General features: G+C 43.2%; 1 protein-coding gene and 1 long non-coding RNA gene across 3 annotated transcripts in view; one reads left to right on the top strand and one right to left on the bottom strand.

The window, feature by feature from the left end:
• CPA6 (carboxypeptidase A6) overlaps positions 1-26,111 on the top strand; it is a 101,820-nt gene that overhangs the window by 63,639 nt on the left and 12,070 nt on the right. For both annotated transcript variants that reach the window (XM_075920575.1, XM_006131487.4), the window contains 4 exons: positions 1,322-1,423; positions 2,303-2,407; positions 15,343-15,453; positions 15,699-15,789. In XM_075920575.1, the coding sequence (XP_075776690.1) occupies positions 1,322-1,423; positions 2,303-2,407; positions 15,343-15,453; positions 15,699-15,789 (409 nt within the window). The remainder of the gene's footprint in view (positions 1-1,321; positions 1,424-2,302; positions 2,408-15,342; positions 15,454-15,698; positions 15,790-26,111) is intronic.
• The window catches only part of LOC142827040 (uncharacterized), a 47,321-nt gene continuing 25,227 nt past the window's right edge, over positions 4,018-26,111 (bottom strand). Inside the window, exon 3 of the long non-coding RNA XR_012901406.1 lies at positions 4,018-6,134. This is a non-coding gene — a long non-coding RNA (uncharacterized LOC142827040). The remainder of the gene's footprint in view (positions 6,135-26,111) is intronic.

The raw sequence follows: 26,111 nt of genomic DNA on the forward strand, positions 1-26,111 counted from the left end.
CTAATGAGCCCTCCAGTCCTGGATCAGGTACAATCAGTCTTTTTATTAATTACTTCAATAATGGTGTTGAGAGTATTCTTTAAAAAATTGTGGCAGACACCAAGGACTGGGAGGGATAGCAAGCACTTTGGAACACAAGTTTGGAATTCAAATGATTTTGATAAATTAGAAATTTGGCCTGAAATCAACAAGATAAAATTCAGTAAAGATAAGAGGAAAGTGCTTCACTTAGGAAGGAAAAATTAAACTGGAAAATGGATAATAACCGACTAAGCTGTAGTATTGTTGAATGGGCTCTCGGGGTTAAAGTGAACAATAAATTTAATATGAGTCACCATGTGATGCAGTTACTAAAAAAGCTAATGTCATCTTGGAGTGTATTAAGAAATGTTATATGTAAGTCACAGAAAGTAATTGTCTCACTCTCTGGCATTGGCTCAGTCTCAATTTAGAAAAAATATGGACAAACTTGAAAGGGTATAGAGGACAACAAAAATGATGCAAAGTTCAAATATAAGAGGACAGTAATCAATTGTTCTCCACATTCACTGAAGGTAGGAGTTGTAACAGGCTTAATTTGCAGCAAGGGAGATTTAGATTAGATATTAGGAAAAACTTTGTAACTATACATGGCAGTTAAGGTCTGGAATCATTGTCCTAGGGAGATTGTAGAATCTCCATCACTGAAGGTTTTTAAGGACAATTTAGACAAACACCTTTCAGGAATTGTCTAGGTTTACATGGTCCTCCTTCCATGCAGGGGTCTGGACTAGATGACCTCTCTAGGTCCTTTCTAATGCTACTTTTCTAGGATCCTGTGATTCTATGAATCTCTCACTGAAGTCAAAAGGAACGTTCTCTGTCTAGGAGGTTTTGAAATTTCTGCTTTTTTTTTGTGAAATGTGAGGTGTAGGTGGAAGCCAACCACGGGCTAACCCTGTCGCACCACATCTGGCTGGCAGGCCAGTTATTGCCTGCCCCTGGTCTAGAGCATTTATCAGAGAACAGAGATAGTACAAAATGAAAGACCAAATTAAAAACCATACTTGTGGGCTTAGTCATTGTAGTAAAAGTAGTATTAAATAGCACCTAGGAACCCTTTTAAAGGCTCCAGTCCCCACTGTGTTAGGCATTGTACCAACATGGAACAAAACAAAAAAACAGTTCCACATGCTCACAAGCTAAGTGACAGATAGGACACAAGTGGAAAACAACATATTCTTGACAGGTCTCACTATCCTTTCCCTCCCCTCCTTCACTTTAATGACTTTTTCCCAGAAATGTTAATGACTGAGCAGTGATTTCATGCCTGTATTTTCAGATTCAAAGTTGGATGTATCATCTGAACAAAACCCATTCAAATCTTATTCATATGTTCTCTATTGGAAAATCATATGAAGGGAGACCTCTGTTTGTACTAAAGGTAAAGAAAATATAGTTAAAGTTATTATATTTAACACCTGAAACCAAAATCAAACGCTTTATTTCACAGAGCACGTTTATATGAGAGGATCTGAGCACCAGATCCATTACATGAAGTCAGAGGGATTTGTGGGAATTCAGCTCCTCTCTGGATCAGGTCCTTAATGAACAATGTAATACACTTTGAGAAAATAGTTCACTTTTAAGAAAGTGAAAAGTCAAATCCTGCTGGCTTTATATCTGCAGATACTCCCATTGCAATTTACTGCATTATTTGCACGAGGAAAGCAAGCAAGATTGGGCTTTAAGGGAGTTGGAAAATGTTGTGTTTATAGCTGACTTCTAGAGTGATTACACTGAAGGAGAAATGGACCACAAGAAACCCTGGACCTCCTCTGAACATTGTGCCACACATAATTCTTGTTGAGCTATTGATGATGAAATGTAGGGATTCTATGCTCAACATTATCCAAGGCCTATAAAGGAAAAGCCACTGCTTTTAAATATGTTTTCCTTGAATCCTTTCTCATTAATTTCTTAAAACTTTGGTTTCATATCACATGCTGATATCAGGGAAATCTTAAGATTATTCTCCAAATGTAAGTTGCCCTAGCCCTGCTCCAAGTGACATAAAAGGAAATTTTTCCTCAATATAAGGCTTTCCCTGTGACTTTTGCAGTTTGTAATCTTCAAATGATCGGCATGGTTGATACCTAGAATTCCAAAATAATGATCTGTATCTCTTTTGTAACTGTTTACAAGAAAAGTTCAAAATGTCTATTGTATCTCGTGAACTGTGTTCACTTCTGCTATCGTTGCTCAGTTTATGTCAGTAAGCACTAAAACCTGCTGTGATAACAGTGAACATTTACTTTTTTAGTTAGGTAAAAGATCACGGCCTTACAAGAGAGCTGTCTGGATAGACTGTGGCATTCATGCAAGAGAATGGATTGGTCCTGCCTTCTGCCAATGGTTTGTAAAAGAAGTAAGTGTTCAATACCTTACAGTATTTTTTGCGTTAGAGCAGTGCTTCCCAAACTGTGGTTCATGACCCACCAGTACATCATGGGTAGGTTATAGATGGGAGGCAGGCTCATGCAGGAGAAATAGTAAAGAGATTGCACAGTCTGTATTCACCCCATAGCACAAAGCTTGGTCCAGCTCTGCACTCTCGGCATTGCAACCTGGTCATAGCATCATTCTGATTTAATCTTGTCACCATTCTGTCATAATAGAGGGACAGCCGAGCTAAACCTGAGTGGGACTGTGACCCCTGCACTGCTACACTAGACAAAGCTAGGCACTCACAAAACCATGCCCTGCATGTATTGGCAGAGATTTGGAATGGGAGTCTGTTCAGAAAGCCCACACTGTGGAAACTGATATGTTAATAATGGTCCAGATGAGTCCATGCCAAATGCAGCACTTACTTTGGTGGAACAATCTGGCAGTATCCATTTCCTTAAAACCTAGAGAGTGAAGAAGACAAATTCATTCTAATTTGAACTGGAGTGAATGGAATAATTAAACTGTAATTAAACTGGAATGAATGGAATAACACCAGGGATCAATTTGGCCCAAAATGATGAATTCTGAGTCCTCTGAACACTCAATGTCTCATGAATTTTTCTTTGGCCCCACTCCACATGATTTTTTCCCTTAACTCTGATTTATCTGGAGTGTAAACATCACGTACATGCTCACAAATAAACTCCACTTCCCTCTGTCATTCTTCAAACAATAAGGCAAGGAAATGAAACCAGCTAAAATTCAGCATTTCATTTCTGTGCTCCAGTACATCAGTATTTTTTTTCATGAAACTACTTACTTTTATTTTCACTCTGAGCTCAGTTCAGGCATGTGGCAAATTTGTAAGACTTTTATTTAAGGCCTTTATTTAAGGTTTTTCCTGCCAAATGTTCGTCACTTTGAATCAGCACAAGTCAAAAAGAGTCAAATAATGCTCAAAATCCTTCATATACATACATATGGGTGAGGGGAGTGCAAATGTCTTCCTATAGGACTTATTTTCCTCCTTCCTTGAGCCTCTCGAGCCCACACTGTAGCAACACTTTGACTTGCTCTGGAAAGTTGCCACTGGTTTTCTGGCCCATTAGATGGTTGTAACTCCTGATCCTGCAAGAACTAACATGAAGTCAGACCCCCACGCCCACGGATTAGCCGTGGTGACTTTAAGGGTATATTCACTACACTCACTGCCCCTATTTTGTGCAAAATATATGCAAATGAGGCTAAGCGTGGACTATTGCTGCACCTCATTTGCATAATTAATGAGGCTCCAGTTTTGTGCAAAAAGCCCCTCTTGTGCAAGAGCCATTCTTCCGCATTTTTTCAGGAAGAACAGCTCTTGTGCAAGAGGGGGTTTTGCGCAAAAAGGAACCATGTAGACAGCTCCTTTTTGCGCAAAAGCCTCTTGCGCAAAAACGGAGCCTCATTAATTAATATTCCATGCTTCGCCTCATTTGCATATTTTTTGTGCAAAACGGGCAATGTAGACATAGCTACAATATACTCTAAACCACAATATACTTTCAGCCCACATCAGGTAACTCAGTGGGGCTGTAGGCTAAAGCCAGAGAGTCAGGCAGGTAATCTGCCCACTTTGCAGTGAGGAAGCAGGCTAAACCATTCAAATGGTGCTAGTCCTCGAGTGCCTTCCCATAATTCTCCCACATGCCTAGAAGGACAGAAAAGCTCTCCCAAAATTCCCTGGGAAAGAATGATAGAACAACTCTGCTTACTGCTGTGGAAAAAACCACGGGCTATGGCTCAAGAAATTCTAGCAGTGCACAGGAGGGAGCACAGCAACCTGTGCGGACCTGATAACACAGATATAACCTTGTAATGTTGCTGCTTATACCCAGTCACCTGAGCTTACTGTGCAGGGAAGGCATACCTTATTAGAACTCCATGCTGGTATAAGAGTTTGCAAGTGCCGAGCAGCCTGCAGGATTGGGAGCCAAGTCCCAGTCTTGAAATGAGGCAAAGCAGGGTATAGCAAATAAGCAATCTGAGGTACAGTACTCCCACCAGTACCTATCTTTTTTAATCTAGTGCTTTAAATTCATTTTACAGTCAGGAAATTAAAATAAGGTTTCTTTTAAAGTTCACAGCAGGAAGTATACTACTGGCATCACTGTTTCTCTAAATATGTAACATATGATTTCTGTGTTTAATTAAAATGTGTATAGCTCGGAATTTATTTAGAGTAAATTAACGTATGAATGTGACTGTCACTCTCTCATGCATCATATTTGTTCACATACTTCATTTCCTCTATCCCTCTTCTTCAGAGCAATGTATAATACCAATTTTTAGAAAAGCACAAGAGGAAAGGAATCCATTATAATCTTTGTTTCTGGCCAGAATAAACAAAAACAAAAAAAATCAGAACTTTTAAAATATTTGGATTGGGATGTTATTTTCCTCAATAAATAATTAGCCATTTTAACAAGAGCTCCAGAAGCACTGCAAGCTTTAGTAAGCAGAGCTCTGCAAATTTGTGGATATCCGCTTTATACCAGCAAATATTCACATCTGCGGGTGTGGATGCGGATATCCACGGCTCATTTTTGCAGATGTGGATACAAATTTTGTATCTACAACCCTGCAGATTAGCAAACACACATTTTATATCCATGCAGATGCAAATGTTGATAGCAATTTTATATCTTCACAGGGCTCTCTCAGTATGTTTTCAGCTCTTTGCGATTTTTTGTAAGTACCCTTTTTAAGGGTGTATGCAGCCAGCAAGCCATCCCTTCTGAAGTTCAATCTGTTTTTAAGAAAACACAGTCCATTAGGAAGGAAGTTTTATGGACATCTATACGCTCTGGCTCAATACTGATTGCAGGCAGAAAGGGCCAGGAAAGCTCCTCCAACTAATGTAGCATTGGTAGAGCTGTGCCCATATCCACTTAAAGGGCCAAAAACCCTGTAACAATTTGCTTTTCCAAAAACAGAGAAGTTATTCTCTATTCTTGCAAGAGCTGAGAACACTGGAGGCAGCAAGAGCAGGCCATATTAAAGGGAGAGCTTCATAGCAACCCATGTGACCAAACTGAGAAAGACATTAATTGGTGCTGAAGGCATCTCATTCAGGCTCTCTTAGCTATAAAAAGTCAGCTTGTGGAATAGACCATCTCTACTGAGGACCGTTTAAGAATTTGTCTTCACTAGAAAATTACATTGAGCTAGAGCACAACCTTGAGTCCTGTTTACTAATGTGATGCTGCTGTCACAGTATATCGTGATAAGTTGTGTTTTAACATCATGCAGCTGGTTGTGAGTAAATCCCACTGGAACCAAGGTTTACCCACAACCCGTTAGCATAATACCATCTGTGGCTGTCTCGTGTGACAGCAAAGTTGTAGTCAATGTTGTGTTAGTTTAAGGTCATATTCTAGCTCTCTAAATTTTTAGTGAACACAAGCCTTTACTGAAGATTAAAAAAAAGGTGCAAGTCATGAATAAAAGGGTCTAACCAGTGTAGATATACCAGAGTTATAATTTATGTTCCTTTTTCTAAAGCAGAAAAAAAAGCAGAATGTGAGGAAAAGAAGGAGAGGTGTCATGTTCTGATAGCGTGGTGTAACCTGCATTACCAAGTTGCTTGCTATTTCTGTAGATAGCAGAAAGACAGATTCTTGTCATCTGCCATTTTTTGCCTCTTCTCCCCCATTTGATTTTATCTGGAAAGAAAATAAAAATTAAACTTGTATTCATGAAAGATGAAGTATTTACTTCTTAAAATGTATTTTAGTGTTAAAAAACTGTCATAAAACTTTATTGTGGTGTACCCTTTCAGTACATTTCTGATTGTACCCTTAAATTCTGGGTAAAGTGGCTGTCACAGTCAATGCTTACTAGGGCTCATCCCTGTGCTACTTAGGCACCTACTTGCATTGAGCAGATGTTGGAGGAATTCTGCCTAAAGCAGACAGACTTTCTCCTGCAGCCCTACAGGAGACTCTTCAGAGGAACTTCTTCTGCATAGTCCACTCTGCCCGCTTTGCCTCTTCCCCAGCTCTCCCCCTTTGGGGTGTCTTGTGCCCTATAAGAATGGCCATACTGGGTCCATCTAGCCCAGTATCCTGTCTGCCGACAGTGGCCAATACCAGATGTCCCAGAGGGAGGGAACACACAGGTAATCCTCAGGTGATCCTCCCCTGTCACCCATTTCCAGACAAAAGTGGAGCACATAGAGAGAGAGCTTGTGGACTACAATAGAACCTGGCTACATAAGTTGATGGATTTTTGCACCCTTCCTGCCTACCCTGCTTACGCTAGGCAGCCAGACACAATCTGGTTCTCAACAATACTAGAGTCAAAGAATACGGTCCTGTGTATTTAAGATGGTTGTTACCAGATTTGCCCAATACTCTGGGTTATGCTCATTTATTAAGGTTACTCTTATGGGGCGCGGGGGATGTTAACAATTCTATCAGTGTGCTGCTTGTGCTTACTTGTGCTCTCATATGGAGCTGAATTCTCCCTGCTGCCAATTCCCCCTCCCACTGGAGCTCTCCTGCAGGAACTAGGTTCCTCAGGATGGGGTTCTTCCCACCTTAGCAACACTCACAGACACTCACACCCACTAACAGAGCACGCTGAGAGGACTGGGTACTCAGCACTCACAAGCTGACCCCTCATATGTCCCTGGATTCAGCAGGCTGGGTTAACAGCAATGCCACACTGCACCCTCATGAGCCTTTGCGCTCAGTGGTCTGGATTAAACAGCACTTTAAGCTGCCATCCTCATAAGCCCCCAGGTTCAGCACCCCCTATCCTCACTTTCACACCACAATCATTCACTGGTAAACCACACGATGAGCAAACCCCACAGGATTTTGTGCACTTCAGGGATCTTTAGCTTGGGTACAAGAAGCATTGTTACAGAGCGAATGGGGAAGCCAAAACAACACCCCTTGAGGAAGAGTGAGCGAAAGAGAAAGAGAGAGAAAAGCAACCAGCTTAACAACGAAAGTTATTTATTTCTGGGTAGCGATAGGAAGCTAAACACACATAACAGTTACAATATTAAATCTAAATTGAAACTGATTACAAATGTTGGGCTAGCTAACCATATAACAGTTTACATAGGGCAGAGTCAGTAGGCTAGGCTTAGAGAGAGGTAGTGGGGGAGGGAGGAAAAGAGAGAGACCTCACCACTCCGTAGAGCTTGCACTGATTGGGGTTCCTAGATGGTGATGAGAGCTGAGGGTCCAGAGGGCAGGAGACAAGCAGAGCAGAGCCCCCAGCACAATCAGACAGGAGATGAAGAAGTCTCAATGGAACTGATGCAGTTTAAATCCAGGTATCAGAACCATTTTTCTTGCTCAAGCGTAGGAGTTTTTATAGAGATAGGACTATAGTTCAAAGAGAAACAGAGACGAGACAATAGAGACTGATCACACCTGGTTATGGGTGATGTTCCTTAAACGAGATCACAATGCAACTAGGCAGTTTCAGTATTTTGGATGTCAATAGGCTCATTACTAGAATTGGTCTGATAATCACTAATTTGAGCGAGAGCAGGCCTGGGTTCATTAGCATCTGGAGCAGAGATTTCCCATCAGGCAGTGCTTCTCTGCTTTCGGTATCCCATAGTTCACTGCAGTTCCTGCCTTGGAAGAGCTGGTCTCCATTCTGTATGCTAATGAGATGTCCCTCTGTTCTATCTTCAATACAGGTGTGTCTTCTCTGGCCTTTTCATTGCTTTGTCTGATTCTAGCAGAGGCCATGGGGAAGTGGAGGGTTTCAATGAGTGTCACTCCCTGGCTCCCCAAGAGCACAGGGCTGGTAGGTAACATGGTCAATATTCAGATATCCCTCTATATATAAAAAAGTTTTTCCCACCGGCCAACAGAATGGCATCATCGTGCTTTCACACTCTCTGGCAGCAAAAGCCCCACCTCCCAGGAGTCAGCAATTTATGGCTGCTGAGCCAAATACGATTTTTTTGCAGCTCCAGGTCAGCCCCCCCTTACTCTCCTACAGCACGGAGCCTGTGCTGGCACTCCAGCCATCCTCTGCCCCGTGAGGTTGAAGCACCAGCACTGGTTTCCTTTGGGGGAGGGGAGAAAGCCCCAAGACTCCCCACTGGATCTAGCTTGCAGGGAAGAAGCCCAGCTAGAAGCAGCTGTGCGCGCTGCCACTTTCCTTCCCTCTCCCCCAGCTGGGGGAACAGGAGCACAGGCAAAATGCAGGACAATGTAGCACTTTAAAGACTAACAAGATGGTTTATTAGATGATGAGCTTTCGTGGGCCAGACCCACTTCCTCAGATCAAATAGTGGAAGAAAGTAGTCACAACCATATATACCAAAGGATACAATTAAAAAAATGAACAAATATGAAAAGGACAAATCACATTGCAGAACAGAAGGGGGATGCGGTGGGGGGGGGGGAAGGGGGAGGAAGGAAGGTAAGTGTCTGTGAATTGATGATATTAAAGGTAGGGAGAGTGGGATGTTTGTGAGTTAATGGTATTACAGGTGATAATTGGGGAAACTGTCTTGGTAATGGGTGAGATAGTTCAAATTCTTGTTAAGTCCTTGTTGGCAAGTGTCGAATTTTAACATGAATGACAGTTCAGAGGATTCCCTTTCAAGTGCAGATAAAAGCACAGGGACATGCTTCCTGGAGGTTTTTCCCACTGCTCTGGAATCTGGCCGATAGGAGCAGTGGGAGGCAGTGCCTGGGGCAAGGTGTTGGGAGCCGCGCAAAAGCAAATAAGTGGCCACCTCCCCTCATGCCTAGACCCTGCACTCCCAGTACACTCACACTACCCTGCCAAGACCCACACCCCAGCCCACTCATTCACTATGCTGCTGAGAATTCACACCCCAGCCCGCTCACTCACTACACTGCTGAGACCCTGCACTCCCAGCCCGCTCACTCATCCCCCCCAAGCTGAGACACCACGCCTCCTCCCCCATCACGCACCCCCTCCACCGAAACCCTCATTTCCAGCCCACTCCTGCACCGTCTCCCCTGGCCAGATACCTACCCCCATCCCGCTCCTGTACCCTCCCTCCTGGCCAGACACCTTACTCCCAGCCTGCTCCTGCACTCTCCCTCCTGGTTAGACTCTTCACCCTCACCCCTCCTGTACCCCTCCTCCTGCCTAGATCCTGCATCCCCATCCCTATGCCACTCACTGTCAGCCCTGTCCCGCACTCTTAACATGTCATTTTGGCCCCACCCCAGAACCTAAGAGGGCCCACAAAATCTACTAACCCTGGAACCCCAGGAGATGTTAATTGGCCTGAGGCCTTGAAACCCACCCGCCCCCGGCCCTCCGCTCACTATAAGGCTGGAGCACCAGGGGAGTGAGGTGTTTTAGTTGGGGGCCAAATCAGTGAGGGTTGGGGTTTTTTGGATGGTTAGAGGGGGGTTGGCGAGCATAGCAGCCAGAGAGAAGAGGGGGTTGACGACAGTGCTCCCTGTAAGATGGGTGCTTCTGCGGGTGCCCAGGAGAGATTCAAATGCCGCCCATCTGATTAGCGGAGCACCCACAGTGCCCAGAACCAGTAACAAGTGTTTCTACTGGTGGTGCACATCTGCAAATGCTTTGGTTCACATAAAATTTATTCCACACATAGATGGAGACGCTTAGCAGGAACATTGGTTGGTGAGCATAGTGGCCAGAGAGAGTTGGGGGTTGGCAAGAGTTGCGGTCAGACGGAGGTGGGGGGGAGTGGCGAGCATAGCAGCCAGATGGGGGAGATTGGCAAGCATAGTAGCCAGAAGGGGGGTGACAAGCGTAGCAGCAAGGTGGATGCAGAGCATAGTGAGCACCGGGAAAAGCCCTAGTTTATTTATATTAATTTGTGCTCTTGGGGTGTGTCTAGACTACATGGCTCCGTCGATGGAACCATGTAGATGAGGCAGGACAACAAAGGGAAATTAAGCGGCAATCCCCGTCTAGACTGCCGCGCTGTGCCGACAAACAGCTGATCAGCGTAGTGAGGTGGCCATTTTGATTTAAATGAAGCAGCGATTATTTAAATCACTGCTTCATTTCCCTTTGTCATCCTGCCTCATCTACATGGCTCCGTCGACGGAGCCATGTAGTTTAGACATACCCCTAGAGACCACAGGCCGACTGCAGTTTGCTGGCAATCAGAGAATGCCTCTCTTTGTCTGAGTCTGTCTCTTGGGTGTAAAGATTGTCCCACGCCTCACAATTCAGAATACTGTCCTCTAAATTGTGTTCTTTTTTTCCCTTTGGGAAAGGCTCTTCTAAATTGTGTGTGTGTTTGTGTGTGCGCGTGCACATACCCATGTGCACATGTTTGTGGCTTTTGTTATGCCGGGTCAGAGTAGATATAAATGATTTGTCTCTGACCTTGCTCTGAATATTTTTTCTATTTGAAAATGTGTACGTATAACATACCACGTCAGCCAAAAAGCCCCATACTATATATTTCTGCCTGATCTTGCAAACACTTCCTACAGTGCTTACCAGTGCAAGTGGATTTCCATTGAGCTAAGCTCTGTACATGGTAGCATGGATTTGCAGGATCATGCCACATTATGAGTGTAATTTTTAATGGATAAACTCTTAAGCAAATGATAAAAAAAAGTAGAGTCTAGTATCTTCTTGTCACCACAATGAGGCATTTGATGATTAAGGCATTTTTAAATAAAGAGCTATGGAAAACATTACTGTGCTTTTAATGTTTTTTTCTCTTTGGTCCATGGTAAGTCAGTTCTGTTCAACAACAACAAAAAATGTGTAAAGTATTTTTCCTTTAATATGACATTTGTTCTGCAGGAAAAAAAACGGAAGAAAGAAAGAACATTTCTTTCTTAGTGCTAGCTTCTTAGTGTTGGGAGATATGCTGTTTTTGTTGTATGTTTTAAACTTGTCAGCTGCATCTTCCTGACAAGCTGCAATAATCTTCTGAAGGTAAAAATTACTCTAATTCAGATTGCCGCTATTCATTTTTTATCACATGAATACATTTTGATAAAATAAAAGTATCACTGCAGCTGTGTTGTGTCTGTAGGAGGAGTTTTCCAGTGATACTCACTATTGTAGATGTCTGTGTTGTCAATCACGAGGACATTGAAACACCAGTACACTCAGAGACTTTTCAGCTGCTGAGCATGTTTCTCTTCAATACATGTATCAACTTGCATGGAGGGATGGAGTACCACAGATAATAGGAATAAAGAGTTTAGAGCAGGGACTTGGCTGCTGGTCTGTGTCCACATGTCTGGAATAGTAGCTACAGGCACATCATCTCTGCAAATACCTCTCTTAATAAAGAGCTAGGTTAGTTTTAGAAACATAGGAAAACTCCCATTGTTGCTCATAAATGTCTCTTTACTGAGGAAGAATAGACTCTTATATTCCATGGGAATTAAAGTAACCATATGTCCTGTTTTGGCCAGAATGGTCCCTTTTTTAAGTTCTGTCCCAGCTGTCCTGACTTTTTTCTCAGAGGAGGCAATTTTTCCTATTTGCTTTTGCCAACTTGATCAAAGAGCAAATGGGACAAATGTCCACATTTGTCAAAAAAGTGAGTTGTAGCATAAAGGAAAGTGTGTGGGGGTGGGGAGAGAAGCTATGCCAGCACCTTGCAGGGGCAGAAGGCAGGACCTCAGAGAGGCTAGGCAGGGTTCCAGTGATCCCAGCCTCACATCGGGATTACAGGGGCCTTGGACCATCCCCACACAATGTCCCATTTTCCCTTTGGGACATATGAGAGCCCATTTCTTCAACTCTTACACAGAAAAGTATTTTGATAGTAGACCCTTGATTTCATTGGAACTGCTTATGTGAGGCAGTACTGCTTAGCTTCAAAGGGGGTTTCAAAATGAACTTTCAAATGCTGGACAATTTAGACAGTGAGGAAAATGCATACATTATAGGTGACTGTTTATCCCCTTTCCTATTAGCAGCTGACACTGTGTCTCAACAGCAATTTGAACAGACTCTGAAATCAAATTTTGGGGATGAAAGCACATGGGCAAACATTTCCTGGGGTTAACATAGCCAAAAAAATACAATTTAAGTGTCAAATTTTCAAAAGCTAGGCACCCATTCTGCAGAATTTTAGGTATAAATGCTTGAGTAGCCCTTCACGTGGCCACTTGGAGTACTCCTAGTGGTACAGACTAGGGATGTGAAGGAGTAGTCAACTACCTGATAAGCAGGAGCTTATTGAGTAGCAGTATCGACTATTCAATCACTCTGACACACACACTCTCTCTCTCTCTCTCTCTCTCTCTCTCTCTCTCTCTCTCTCTCTTAAAGGGACAGAGAGGAGCCGGTGTTATTTGGCAGCATGAGGGCAGCGTGAGGGCAGTGGTGTGGGGGGCAGCCAGCTGCCACTGCTTTTAAAAATGCAGAGTGGCAGCGTGAGGGTGGTCCTGAGACCCGGTGGGGGACCAGAGAATGCATGTTGGCTCCTCTCTGTCCCTTTAAGAGTGCAGAGTGGCAGCCAGCAGTTGTGCTGAGATGCAGCCTGAGTCGGAATTGAGCGCTTAAAATGCCCTTTCTTAATGACTAGTCGAGTAGTCAATGGAAATTCCATCGACTACTTGACTAGTAAATTAATCAATACTTAACATCCTTAGTACAGACTACTTATTCCTCCCTTCTAAGTGCTTCCGAGGCTTAGCTTGGGACCAACGGACCCTGAATCCATTATGGATCGTCTTGCCTTTCCTCTCAGTAAACATGTTGGCTGTGTCTAGACTGGCAAGTTTTTCTGCAAAATCATCTGCTTTTGCGGAAAAACTTGCTAGCTGTCTACACTGGCCACTTGAATTTCCGCAAAAGCACTGACGATCTCATGTAAGATTGTCAGTGCTTTTGCGGAAATACTGTGCTGCTCCCATTCGGGCAAAAGTCTTTTGCACAAAAGGGCCAGTGTAGACAGCAGAGATTTGTTTTCCGCAAAAAAGCCCCGATTGCGAAAATGGCGATCGGGGCTTTTTTGCGGAAAAGCGCATCTAGATTGGCCATGGACACTTTGCCGCAAAAAGTGCTTTTGCAGAAAAACGTCCTGCCAATCTAGATGCACTTTTCTGAAAATGCTTTTAACGGAAAACTTTTCCGTTAAAAGCATTTCCGGAAAATCATGCCAGTGTACATGTAGCCGTTGTGTATCTTCCAATGCTGCTAGAAGCTGAATTGCTGCAGAGAAATCCTGTCCCCAGGACGCTGTGCTTGCCTGCACTCAGTGGATGGCTGGGCATGCAGGCTTTCTGGATTTCTTGCATATGGTTGTTCTGGCATATCAATCTGGTTGCTGACTCTGCAACCCCTTCTCTTTTCCTCTAACCTAACTTCCATACAATCCACATGTAACTTCCCCTTCTGTTCACCATTCCAGTAAGAAATTGTTCCAAGATAGGGCAAGTCTCTCTTGTGGTTTTTTACACAACTTTGCAGTAACAGACCAGAGGTTCCTCAGTGTGCTGCTATTTTGGATCTAGTGCCTGTAGATGCTTCTAGTACATCCCCAAAATGGCAGGGAAAGTTTGTTTGCAAACATTTTTCAGGCATACTTGAAACTCCAATGCCTATATTTAAGACAGCAATGGTCAACTTAGGCTAATGAGTGGGCGGCATGAGAGGCCCTCGTTCCTCTCAATCAACCACAAGGCTATTGAAACCAAGACAGTCTCCCAAGACAGGGTAGTTTTGCTAACTGCGCTTGTGTACTTAGATTTTGTGGTGTGTGCCGATTGAACCAGAGCAGTGTTTTGATTGGATGCAGAGGGAACACACAGATTTTAAAGTCAGCATTGTGTACAGTCAGCACAGACTTCACTTCACATGCCCTTGCTTTATTTATGTGCGTGACACGTTAGTAATACTGATACCAAAAAAATGAGAGACAGAAACCAGTGGAATCTGGCAGTTCCCTAATACTGTAGCCCTAGCATTTGTGAGCAACAATAATTTAAGCTTTCAGTGCTTTTAAATAAATCCTGCTCCCCCACCACAACTCCTCTGTGGGCCTTGAGGGCCCTCAGTAAAATGGAACTCATGTGGGTACATTGCATAGCATGCCTGGGTGTTACACCATCTTCATTCGAAGTTAGGTGCATGCTTAAGCACTTTGCTGCATTGGGGCCTTAACACTGCAGTTAACACCCTGTGATGGTGGGTAGTTACACAAAGATCATACACTTCTGCATACAATGGAGGAGTCTGGCTGGTGAAATTGCAAATACATGGACCGACCAGAACTTTGTTGAGAGCAGCACATTCATGGGCTAATGAATTCTGAATCTGGCAGAGGAGAAGAATTATTTCCTCCACCTTCAATTACTGGACCAACCTAAGGTACACAGGCTTGGAGCAGGCTACAGGATTCTCCCAACATACGTGGAGTAGTAACATGGGTTGATGATTTTGAATTTGAGAGCTTTGTCTCACCTATAAGGTAACCTTTGTCATTTGCCTTTTGATATCTTTTCAAGTACCATGACAATATTAGGTGCTATCATCAGCTGTTGCAAGTTGACATAGCTCCATCAACTTGGTAGGAGCTAAACTGGTTCATGCCAGCTGAGGATGTGGCCCATTGACTTTTATCTCCTTTGCCCAAGTATCTCACCCATGCTCAGTGCACTTGTCCCTGTTTAGAGCAAATAGCTTCCAGAATTCTCCTGCCTGTCTGAAACTGATAAGATGATCTCCTTTAGAAAGTCTTTTCTGAGTATATTCTTATTACTGTGCTTCTATTTGTTTCATTTTTGGCCTCCATTCAAGCACCTTTGTTGGAATAGCAATAACAGAATAAGGCCTGTTACAGAAGTAAACCATGCAGTACTATTAACTGCCTATGGTCGTGTGATTGGCTGTCAATTACAATTCATTTTCAAACTCTTTTTATTATAGAAACTACTTCTATTTTACTTCCTCCTGTAGGCTCTTCACACATACCAGAGCGATCCCGCCATGAGAAGGATGCTAAATCAGCTGTATTTCTACATCATGCCAGTATTTAACGTGGATGGATATAATTTCAGCTGGACCAATGTAAGTAGTTTGGCCCATGTATCTGAAAACATATTAAGATCAAAAGATGGAGTGACTATATGGGAAATCTCATTTGCATGCTATAAGTTCTGATCCACCACTTTATTTTACAAGACCTCGGGATTTAAATTGACTTGTAACAAAGTGAAAATATTGCACTGAGCATCTTCAGCATTTAAGATTTGCTTTATGTACATAGTTTTATTGAGATATTTAATTATTTTCATTATTTTAAAAATAACTAGGACCGATTTTGGAGAAAAACAAGGTCAAAGAACTCACAGTTTCGTTGCCATGGTGTAGATGCTAATCGGAACTGGAAAGTGAAATGGTGTGGTAAGTCTGGAAATAACCTGAATGTGGATAACGTCATCCTGTGTTTATCCAGCGCACTGAGCAGATTAGAGCATTCTACAGTGGCAGGAGCCTCTCCATGGTTAAGATTGAAGTTAGTGTCCTGTTATATCATCGGTGGCCAAACCACAGTTCACAAGTCACATGCAGCTCTTCAAGTTAAAGTGCACCTCATGGCATGCCTCTCTTCCCTCTTCTCTGTGTACCAGACTGGTGATGAGGGGGAGTTCAAGGCTTCTGCCCGCCAGTGTGATTGTGAAGCTAAGGATGTCTGCTAGAGATAACTGGTGCCTCTTGAGAGGTGGGAGTCACTATTTAAAGGTTTTCTCCTCCCAGCAGCTTGAGTTCTGTCCCTCCTCCCCACCCCCATGCTCTCAGCAGTCTCTTCCTTCAGCTTCTAGGTGTTAACTCCATGTGGAGAAGCAATGGCAAACAACTGAGAGCTGCCAGAAGGGGCCACTGCTTAAGCTTTGCCCAAAAGGCAGCAGTGAAAGCAGCTGCTCCTCAAGTATCTCCCAGCTGTTTGCCATTGCCTCATTCCGCTGCAGCAGCTGTGGTACAGGGAATGGGCCCTGTGGAACCATGTGACTGAGCAGAGCCAGCAAACCCTGGCAAAAATCTTGTGGGGAAGCAAATGACCCCACACATCCCCCTAAGCATTACCTTTGGCTGCTACTGAGCAGAGAGAAGAGTTTTCAAATATGTGTGCCAGGGTTTGAGGCTTCAGGAGGAGTGAGGTTGAAGCCCCAGCAGGTGCCTCTGGACAGGGCTGAAGCCCCAGACCCCAGCAAGTAAGCCCCAGCTCCTGGGTTTCTGAAGATTGTCATATGTGGCTTGGAAGATCAGTATGTTTAGCCACCCATGTATTAATATTGTAGACTTGATTGTGAACGTTCTGCCTAACGTCTCAAAAAATAAACCAACTTTCCTGAAATTTCAGGTCCCATATTTCACCCTAATGTAGCATTATCCCTGGGAAATTTGGCAAAAGCAGAGAAAGTATGTTCTCCTACTTTAAAACTTCTAACTGCTTTGCACTGCTCTAGTGTTACAAAGCAGCTATAAACCCAGTTTAGACAGCCAGTTAAGACAGTTTAACAGCTTGCTTGGTGTTGCTGGAATGAGCTGGTGAATGATAGTGAATGTGGCTCATGACATTTTCTGAACTGCTCTGTTTGTTTGCTTGTTTGGGATTTTTTTTTTAATCCTAACTTTTTTATTTTATGTTTCTAAAATGTTTTGGTTTAGACACGTCAGATGTTTTGCTGGACTTAGTGAGACAAAGTGCCTTTTAGTATTTCAAGGGTCTGTTAGCAGACATTTATAAAATAATTGAATAGCTGCTTCTAATTGTATAGAGATTAAGCTTAAACTTTATTAACCTAAATCTTGCATAAATATAAAGTTCAAAATAATCAGCAGATTATTAGAAATGGCTCCTTTGAACTGGAAATGGCATTTTTATAATCTAGATTGTAGTGTCTTTACTCATGTATCCCCTTGCATAATATAAACAAGTTGCAGTGTTGTACAATAGGATATTGGACTGGGACCTGGAAGACTAAGGTTCTATTCCTGCCTCTAACTCAGATTTACTGCATGTACTTGGACAAGTCTCTTGACTTGTGTTTCCTATCCTACTCTTTGTCCATATTGGCTGTGTCTAGATTGCACCCCTTTTCCATAAAAGGGATGCAAATTAGACACAGCGCAATTGCAAATGAAGCGGGGATTTAAATCTTCCCCGCTTCATTTGCATAAACATGGCTGCCGCTTTTTTCCGGCTCGGGGCTTTGCCGGCAAAAAGCGCCAGTCTAGATGGGGATCTTTCAGAAAATAAAGCCTTTTCCGAAAGATCCCTTATTCCTCTTTAAATCAGGAATAAGGGATCTTTCAGAAAAGGCTTTATTTTCCGAAAGATCCCCATCTAGACTGGCGCTTTTTGCCGGCAAAGCCCCGAGCCGGAAAAAAGCGGCAGCCATGTTTATGCAAATGAAGCGGGGAAGATTTAAATCCCCGCTTCATTTGCAATTGCGCTGTGTCTAATTTGCATCCCTTTTACGGAAACGGGGTGCAATCTAGAAACAGCCCAAGTGTTTTATACAGTGTTTACCACAACAGGGCCATGAGCCAGCTTGGAGCCTCTAGATCAGTGGTCTCCAGCCTTTTTAAGCATGAGATCACATTTGAATTTAAGTGCAATCCAAGATCTAACGCAAATCCAAATACTCTGGCCCCGCCTCCTTTGTCCCCCTTCTCCGAGTCCTTTACCCCTGCTCACTCCATACTCACTCCCTCTGCCACCCTCCCTCACATTCACTAGTCTGAGGCAGAGAGTTGGGGAACAGACTCTGGTCTTGGATTAAGGGATTTGAAGTGTGAGAGGGGCTCTGAGCTGAGCCTGGGGCAGACAGTTGAGGTGTCAAAGGGGGTTCTAGGTGCAGGCTCTGGAAGGCTGTTTGGATCCAGGGGTGCTCAAGGCTAGGGCAGGGTCTTGGGGGTTCTTGACTGGGGTAGGTTTTCAGGATGTGGGCACCAGCTCACTGTTTATCTCAGGTGACTCCTGGATGGTGGTACAGTGGGGCTAAGGCAGGCTCACCCCTGTCCTTGCACCACTCCCAAAAGCAGCCAGCATACTCCATCCCAAGTCCTGTTGTGCCTCCCTCTGCTCTGTGGAGATAGGATACAGGCACCCTGACATCAGCACCCCCACCTCTCCTTTCCCTGCCCTGCACAGAAAGCAGAGGCTCCTGAGGGGACAGCTCCAAGGCAAAGGGCAGGAGATGCGCTGCAGTCTGGGGAGAGGGCAGCTGAAGTGCTGGGCTTGATAACGTCTTAGCCAAACCAGTTAGGATTTCCTGTCAGAGGCTCCAAGATCTACCAGTAGATCCCGATCTCCTGGTTGGTGACCAATGCTCTAGATACTGCTCTAATACAAATAATAAAAATAATCTCATTGCTTTCAGTGAGACTAGTTGCATGAGCAAATACACAGTCACTGCTAGGAGGAAGAGCTCCACTGTCTGCCCTCTAGTGGTTTGTCGTTTTTATCTCTACAGATTTTATGGAGAAAAGTAAATTTAAACAAGCAGCATTAATCATGGTGATGGCAAGTCAGGAAAGACAGAAGAGAAACATTAAAAAAATGAGTAAAATACACTTACAGTTTTTGACACCATCCTTTGCATAATATGAGCACTTAAATCTATCTTTTAAAAATGTATATTGTTGCTTTCATGCCTCTTCTCTTGTTAATTCATCTTTGCCATCTCCCTCCTTTCCTCCCTCCAATCCAATTCCATTCTGTTACTTCCCACTTTCTTTTTTGGTGTTCGAGCCGAAACACGTGGGCCCATGTCCTGAACTGCAATAAAAGGGCACTCAACAATGCTCAGGAGGGACAAGGCAAAGGCCATCTGATTTTGGACAAAACTGTACTATTCCCAGAAGCAATTTAGAGCAATTTTATAGCTACTTTAAGACTTGTTTACGTAAAATTTAATGTGGTTTAATTCTCCTGAATGTCCTTGTACAGACAAGCCTTAAGTGGCTACCTGTGGCTTCGAACAGTTTTTCTGCTATCCTAGAATTATTGAGGGCTTGTCTATACTTTAAATTCTTCACCAGCAGAGTGGTAGTGCCTCAGCTCTGCCATGGTAGCATGTCACTGGAGACACTACTTATGCAGGCAGGAGAGCTCTCCCATTGGTATAGGTAATGCTCCTTCCAAAGAGGCAGTAACTTCGTCAATGAAATAATTCTCCCATCAACCTAGCACTGTCTACATGGAGACTTAGGTCATTTTAACTACATCCAGCATGGGTGTGGATTAATCTAGTGCTGTAGTGTAGATCACTCCTAAGTTAGAACTCTCATTCCACTTGCTGCAGGGAGGGGGTTTGGTATAAGAGTAGCTACAACTGATCAACGCAAGGTAAGAGAATCCCCTATTTAGGGGAGAGAGATTCCTAAAGCTGGCTGCCACCCCCAGATTTAGGGTAACTTTAGAGTGTTAGGTGCAAAGCTGAATAATTATAAAGGTACAGCTCATGCTGTTTAATCATTCTTTGCTTAAATTTATGACCACCAACCTCAAACAATTTGGACAAACAAATGTATGGGCACAAAACTATTGCTTTCACATTGGAGTGAGTAGTTCTCTTGTTGAGTCTTTAGAGGGATATTTTATTGTATCTTATTAGAATACTTGTGATACCCACAAACATTTTTTTCAGTCCCCAACTGATTCATTTCAGTTTGCCTTTACTTCCTTGCCCCTTACCCTAGACTGAAATACAAATATTTGTTCCTTGATTTTGGAAGACATTTCTTTTTTCTGAATGAGCGAGATCTTTCTTTTCAATGCAGAATAGAAGCATTGCCCTATAACAGGGCCACTCAACTTTCGAAGCCCTGGGGGTCACAATGATACTCTCAGCACATGCCAAGGACTGCAACTTAATTGTGGTTACATATACATGCAAATATATGTGCAAATAGCTTCTTTCACACTGACCGGCATGAATACAAAGATTAAGGCAAGACTACACAACACACAGGACCCATTTAAGTCAGTTCAGCTGATATTAATAAAATGTAATATTTACCTGACTTCCAGCCATACAGCAACACTTTTAATGAGCAATGACAGTCCATGAATTTAACTACTACAATGCATATCAACAGAAGACCATTATATTTACTACTTTTTGGTTTGGCTCCCACTCGTGGGCCGTGTGTTGAGCCCTGCAAAACCCAAACTCACTGCAGGCTTCATGTGGCCCACGGGCCATATGATGAATAGCCCTGCCCTATAACAATGATATCTGAATGTCATTGTGTTTTATTACTATTATTTATTGAGTACCTGCAATGTCCTTTGCCCTGTACAAAAAAATCCAACATATTCCTGCCCTAATGGGTTTATAGTTTAAGAAATAGGAATTTATTCCCCATATTGATTCAGTCTTGCTCCTCTCTCTACCAAATAAACAGGCTGCTCCCCAATGAGCCTCCAATCCATACTTAAAGGGACTTTTGTAGAAATATAAACTTACTGATCTTCAAAACATCCCTTTGAAGAAAATATTTTTCAGAAACTGATAGAAGTTCAGTATTTTGCCCAAGGATACACAAATCAGTCACCTATAGAGACAGGTTTAAAACTCCAAAGTTCCTTACTCCAAGTCAGATGCTCAGTTGTTGCAGTACAATGACTGAAGCAGAGGTGAGGAAGGATTATCATGTTTTCATGCTTATGTTGTCCTGATCTGTTTAAAGTTCTGTGCTGTGAAAGTTCTGTGCTGTGAATTCTCCTCTTAATTAAATCAGGTTGTTGTTTTTTTCAGTTTGCAACCAGGGTTTGAAATTCATATGGGTGCCTCTGGGCAGGTACATTGTGAGCAGAAATCCTAATTTTGTGTAGTTCCTGCCTCAGGCTAGGTCTACAATACAGACTTTTTTCAGGAAAAGCTACACAAATTACGCTCCGCAATTTGCGTAGCTTTTTCTGAGTGCTTTTCCGGAAGATGCTTTTCTGCCATTTGGCCCGGTCTAGACAGGACCAAATGGCAGAAAAGCCTCCTCTTTCGGAGGAGCCTTCATTCTTTGTAGACCGGGGTATACAGGGCTCTCTGAAAGAGCACTTTTGCTCTTTTGGTATCCCGGAAAACCCCCGCAGTCTAGACATACCCTCAGTGGGGAACACAAATGGCTGGGTACCAGGAACTTCTTCTTTGAGTTAAGAAAGACTTCTGTGCCACCTTCTTTTCCCTTCTCTTCTAGTGTAGCTTTTGATGCTATATTTTACTCTGTTCCTTTGTATTCTATGAAGGTTGGAAAAGGAAATTCATGCGTGATCTTAGTAAATTTCACTTTGTAGCTCATGGGAAACACAATTATTTGTTTAAAGTATGGAGTGGGCATCTAAAGGTGATACAAAAAGTGCAACAGTTTTAAATTATAGAGTATATAGATGGCAAGCTTTTTAGGACAGGTACTGTCTTATTATGTAATAGTGTCCTGATCCTCATGCAGATCCATTAGGCACTGTTTATTTGTAATATTAATACAATATTAATATTAAAAAACTCAGTATGTTGCCTAAGGATACACAAATCAGTCACCTATAGAGACAGGATTAGAACTCCAAAGTTCCTTACTCCATGTCGGATGCTAAGTTGTCACACTACAATGACTGAAGCAAAAAACAGTAGGCAAGTACTTAGGGACAAATCTTCAGTACATAAACCAAACAATTTAAAGGACTTCACTCACACTTAGCATAGGATACTGGGTGGTAGGGTCAGAATTTCCACCTAAGGTCTGCCATATAGTTGGGTTGTGAAGAAGATTACCTCATAGTGGAAGAAGTAGGAGGAGAAAGGACGTCTGAGGCTTGTGCTGTTCTTTATCTCACCCTCAGTCCTACTTCAGTGCTTCTGTACAAAAATGAACGGTATTGATCTCAACATTTCAGAACTGTGAGAATACAGCATTTCCAGTTTATTTTGGGCTTTGCACATTTTCAGTATGTTCTTCAATGTTTTATTGAGACAGCAAATCTTCCAGGATACAAAAATCTGGCAGATGGTTGACATTTACTGTATTTCTATTTTCTCCTTGTGAGTATAACTTTGACTCTTGACAATAGTTGACAGTTACTGTATTTCTTTTTCCCCCTCATTCTGTCTGTAAGTCAGAAGAACTTTTAATATGGAAATTCTCAATGAGCTCATTGTATTACTCAAAGTCATTCATTCACAGGACAACTTCACTGTAGGAGAGAGTTCAGAAAAATCTATTCTTACCCACAGAAAGAAACCTAGAGCCTGCTCTCCATTCTGTTTTCTGCACCGGTTCTATGAGCGGGAGGAGCTGTTTTTAGGCTGTTCAGTCAGAATGTAGGCATTATTAAAACCAATTTGCAGTATAGATATGGCTTCATCTGGAAGCAGAGGGTAAAACCTAAGATTGTTTGAAATTTTTATTAAAAACAAAAATTACAGTAGTTTCACAAGGTTTATTTTAAAAAAAATCAGACATAGATTTTGTCTAAAACTAACTTGCCAGGGTAGACTATTGAGGATTTTGACTCAACTGGAGTATTGTGTCCAGTTCTGGGCACCACATTTCAGGAAAGATGTGGAGAAATTGGAGAAAAATGATTACAAGTCTAGAAAACATGACCTATGAGGGAAGACTGAAAGAACAGGGTTTGTTTAGTTTGGAAAAGAAAAGTTTGAGAAGGGACATGATAGCTGCTTTCAAGTACCTGAATGTTTTTTTAAAGGAGGAGGGAGAAAAATTATTCTCCTTAACATATGATGATAGGACAAGAAGCAATAGGCTTAAACTACAGCAAGGAAGACTTAGGTAGGACTAGGGATGTTAAATTGTGGATAATCAGCTAATTGAGTAGTCAATTGACTAGTCGGTTAGTCTATAAAGGCAGGGTCTGCAGTTTAAATGTAAAAAGGCAGAGGCACAGTGTGTGACTTGGCGCGAGCCAGGACTCAAGCAGTCCCAGCTCATGCCGGGTCCAGATCTCTGCGGCTCTGCCTTTTAAATGTAGTCAGAGCCACTTGGCTCTTAGTACTTTTAAAAGGTAGTGCCGCTGCACCCCTGCCCCTCACTGAGACAGTGCTGTGGGGAACTGCGCCCCTGCCCCTCCCAGCTCCTGCTTCCCCACCCCTCCCAGCTCCTGCTTCCCCACCCACCCACTTGCTGCCTCTGATAAAGAGGCAGCAGGGAGGGGGGAATGTGAGTAGTTGACTAGACTACCCACTAAGCCTAGGATTATCGAGTAGTTGACTGTTGGACTACTCTTTTACATCCCTAGGTAGGACATTAGAAAAAACTTCCTGTCAGGGTGGATACGCACTAGAATAATTTGTCTAGCAAGGTTGTGGAATCTCCATCATTGGAAATATTTAAAAGCCGATCAGAGGTGATCAGACATCTGTCAGAGGTGATCTAGATGGTAATCTAGTAGTTTCACAAGGTTTATTTTTAAAAAATTCAGACACAGATTTTTGTCTAAAACTAATTTGCCAGGGTAGACTTTTGAGGATTTCCCCCTAACATACTAGAATGGCTGAGGTGGCAATGAGCTGTCAGTGGTACCTTCACCAGTCACCCCAACTAGTTGTAGGGGGACAAGGCTAGGAAAAAAGTGCAATGCCTATGGGTCCCTTATGTTAATGATTCTAAACTTCTGGAACTGCCTCTTGGGATTAAATTGATCAACCGTCAGGCTGCTCTAATTTATGCCAGAGACCAAGACGGCTGCAGGATCAGGAAGTGTGAAAGTCATTTCTGTATCCTCCCTCCTGAGTTGTACTGAGCACTTTTTAGTCTTAGCTCAGGTTCTGGGCTTAGCCTGAGGTAAATGAAATGTGTTTTTACATATAACTACACATTTTAACAGAGAGCTGCAGAGCAATAACACCATGTCTACCATATTTCTTGCTGCTACGAGGCTAATGTCATAAGAAGTGTTTCATACATTTCTTTTGTATGTTAAGTGTCTTTCACTTTAAGTGGAAGGAAACCAGGGCTTTGCAGGAATCCTTGATAATACAAAGAGCTACAGGCAGTCCCCGGGTTACGTACAAGATAGGGACTGTAGGTTTGTTCTTAAGTTGAATTTGTATGTAAGTCGGAACTGGTACATATTGTAGGGGAAACTCTAGCCAAACATTTTTTTTAGTTTTGGATAGCATAGGGAAAGGTTAACTCCCCTCTAATGTTTGTTTTGCTGTCTGTTCCCCTGTTCAGAAGATTTCACATCTATTTCTGTCCCTGTGACAAACTCAGGACTAAAGGAGTAACTCATCAAATACCAAACAGCTCTGCACCATGCTTTGAGCTAATAGCTTTATTTCCACACACCACCCAGGGTTCTAGGAGGAGGGTCCTTTTTTTGCTAACACAATGAGGCCAGCACTTTGTTTGTTTTGGTGGAGTCTTTGTTTGCCCAGGGAGCCCAGCATGTATAGGGGGAGGAGGGGCGGAGAGGCTGCTTTTGTCTGCTGTTCGGCAGCCTGTTGCTCAGGGGAGGGGGCAGCCTGTTGCTGGCAGGGGGGAGGGGGGAAGGCTGCGAGGCCGCGGGGGGGGGGGGGCAGCGGGTGTGGGGGGGCACTTTTCCTCTGCCCGGCAGCTCTGCGGGATCCCTATCCCTGTGGCCAGCTGCTGCAGGCAGAGGCCAGTTGGAGCCGGCCGAAGAGGAGGAGGAGGTGGATTCTAGGACCCAGGTGAGCGAGCCCCCGGGACGCTGCTGCGCTCCGGGAGCCCGGCATGTATAGAGGGGAGGAGGGGCAGAGAGGCTGCTTTTGTCTGCTGTTCGGCAGCCTGTTGCTCAGGGGAGGGGGCAGCCTGTTGCTGGCAGGGGGGGGGGGGCAGCGGGCGTGGGGAGGCACTTTTCCTCTGCCCGGCAGCTCTGCGGGACCCCAGTCGGAGCCGGCCCAAGGAGGAGGAGGATCCTAGGACCCAGGTGAGCGAGCCCCGGGAATGCTGCTGTGCATGTGCGGGAGTTGCCTCACCCCGTTCGTATCTAGGGATCCGACGTAAGTCAGATCCACGTAAGTCGGGGACTGCCTGTACTAAGTTTGATACTTAAAATGTATCAACATTATTACCAAAATGATGAAGAAAACCACCAGCCCCAACTGCATATTCAAAAATAAGGATATAACTCTCAGATCATGAGCATGGATTTGAAAAGCATCTATGCTTAGGCAAATGTGGGTATGCAGTGGTTGTGGTGTTGGCAGATGGTTTGGTCCCTACAGAACAGATGGGCACCACACAAACTAATCTAAGTTTCTAGAGCATCCTGTCTCGCTCCTGTCAAATATTACAGCTACAAGAAATAGCTATTTTCCAGAATCTCAAAGACTTTGCACTTTCTTGATATTTCATCTCCAATTACAGTGTTAAATGAATCATGAAAATAAACATATCTCCTCTAATAAACAGGATAATCCCATAAGATTCTAAATCCTTATTAACCCTATTGTAAACAGTGAATTTCAGTTTGCTGTGAAGAATAAAAGTTCTGAATTGTTCAGTGTATTGCTATGTGCCAGTTACAATTTCAGTTTTGGGGGGAGGCCTGGCTGTGTCATTCTTGTGGCAAGAATATATTCCTTGTGGAAAAAATGTGTTCTGTTCCACTGACTTCTTGATATTTGCTTCCTTCAGTTATTTCCAGGTAGCACGTTCTCTGTGCAGTTCTTTAGGCTTTCTCTAGTTAAATCAGAATTGGACCCTTACATATTGTTTGTGGGCATTCACTGTTGTTT

Source organism: Pelodiscus sinensis, chromosome 2, assembly GCF_049634645.1.
Source record: "Pelodiscus sinensis isolate JC-2024 chromosome 2, ASM4963464v1, whole genome shotgun sequence".
Lineage (NCBI taxonomy): Eukaryota > Metazoa > Chordata > Testudines > Trionychidae > Pelodiscus > Pelodiscus sinensis.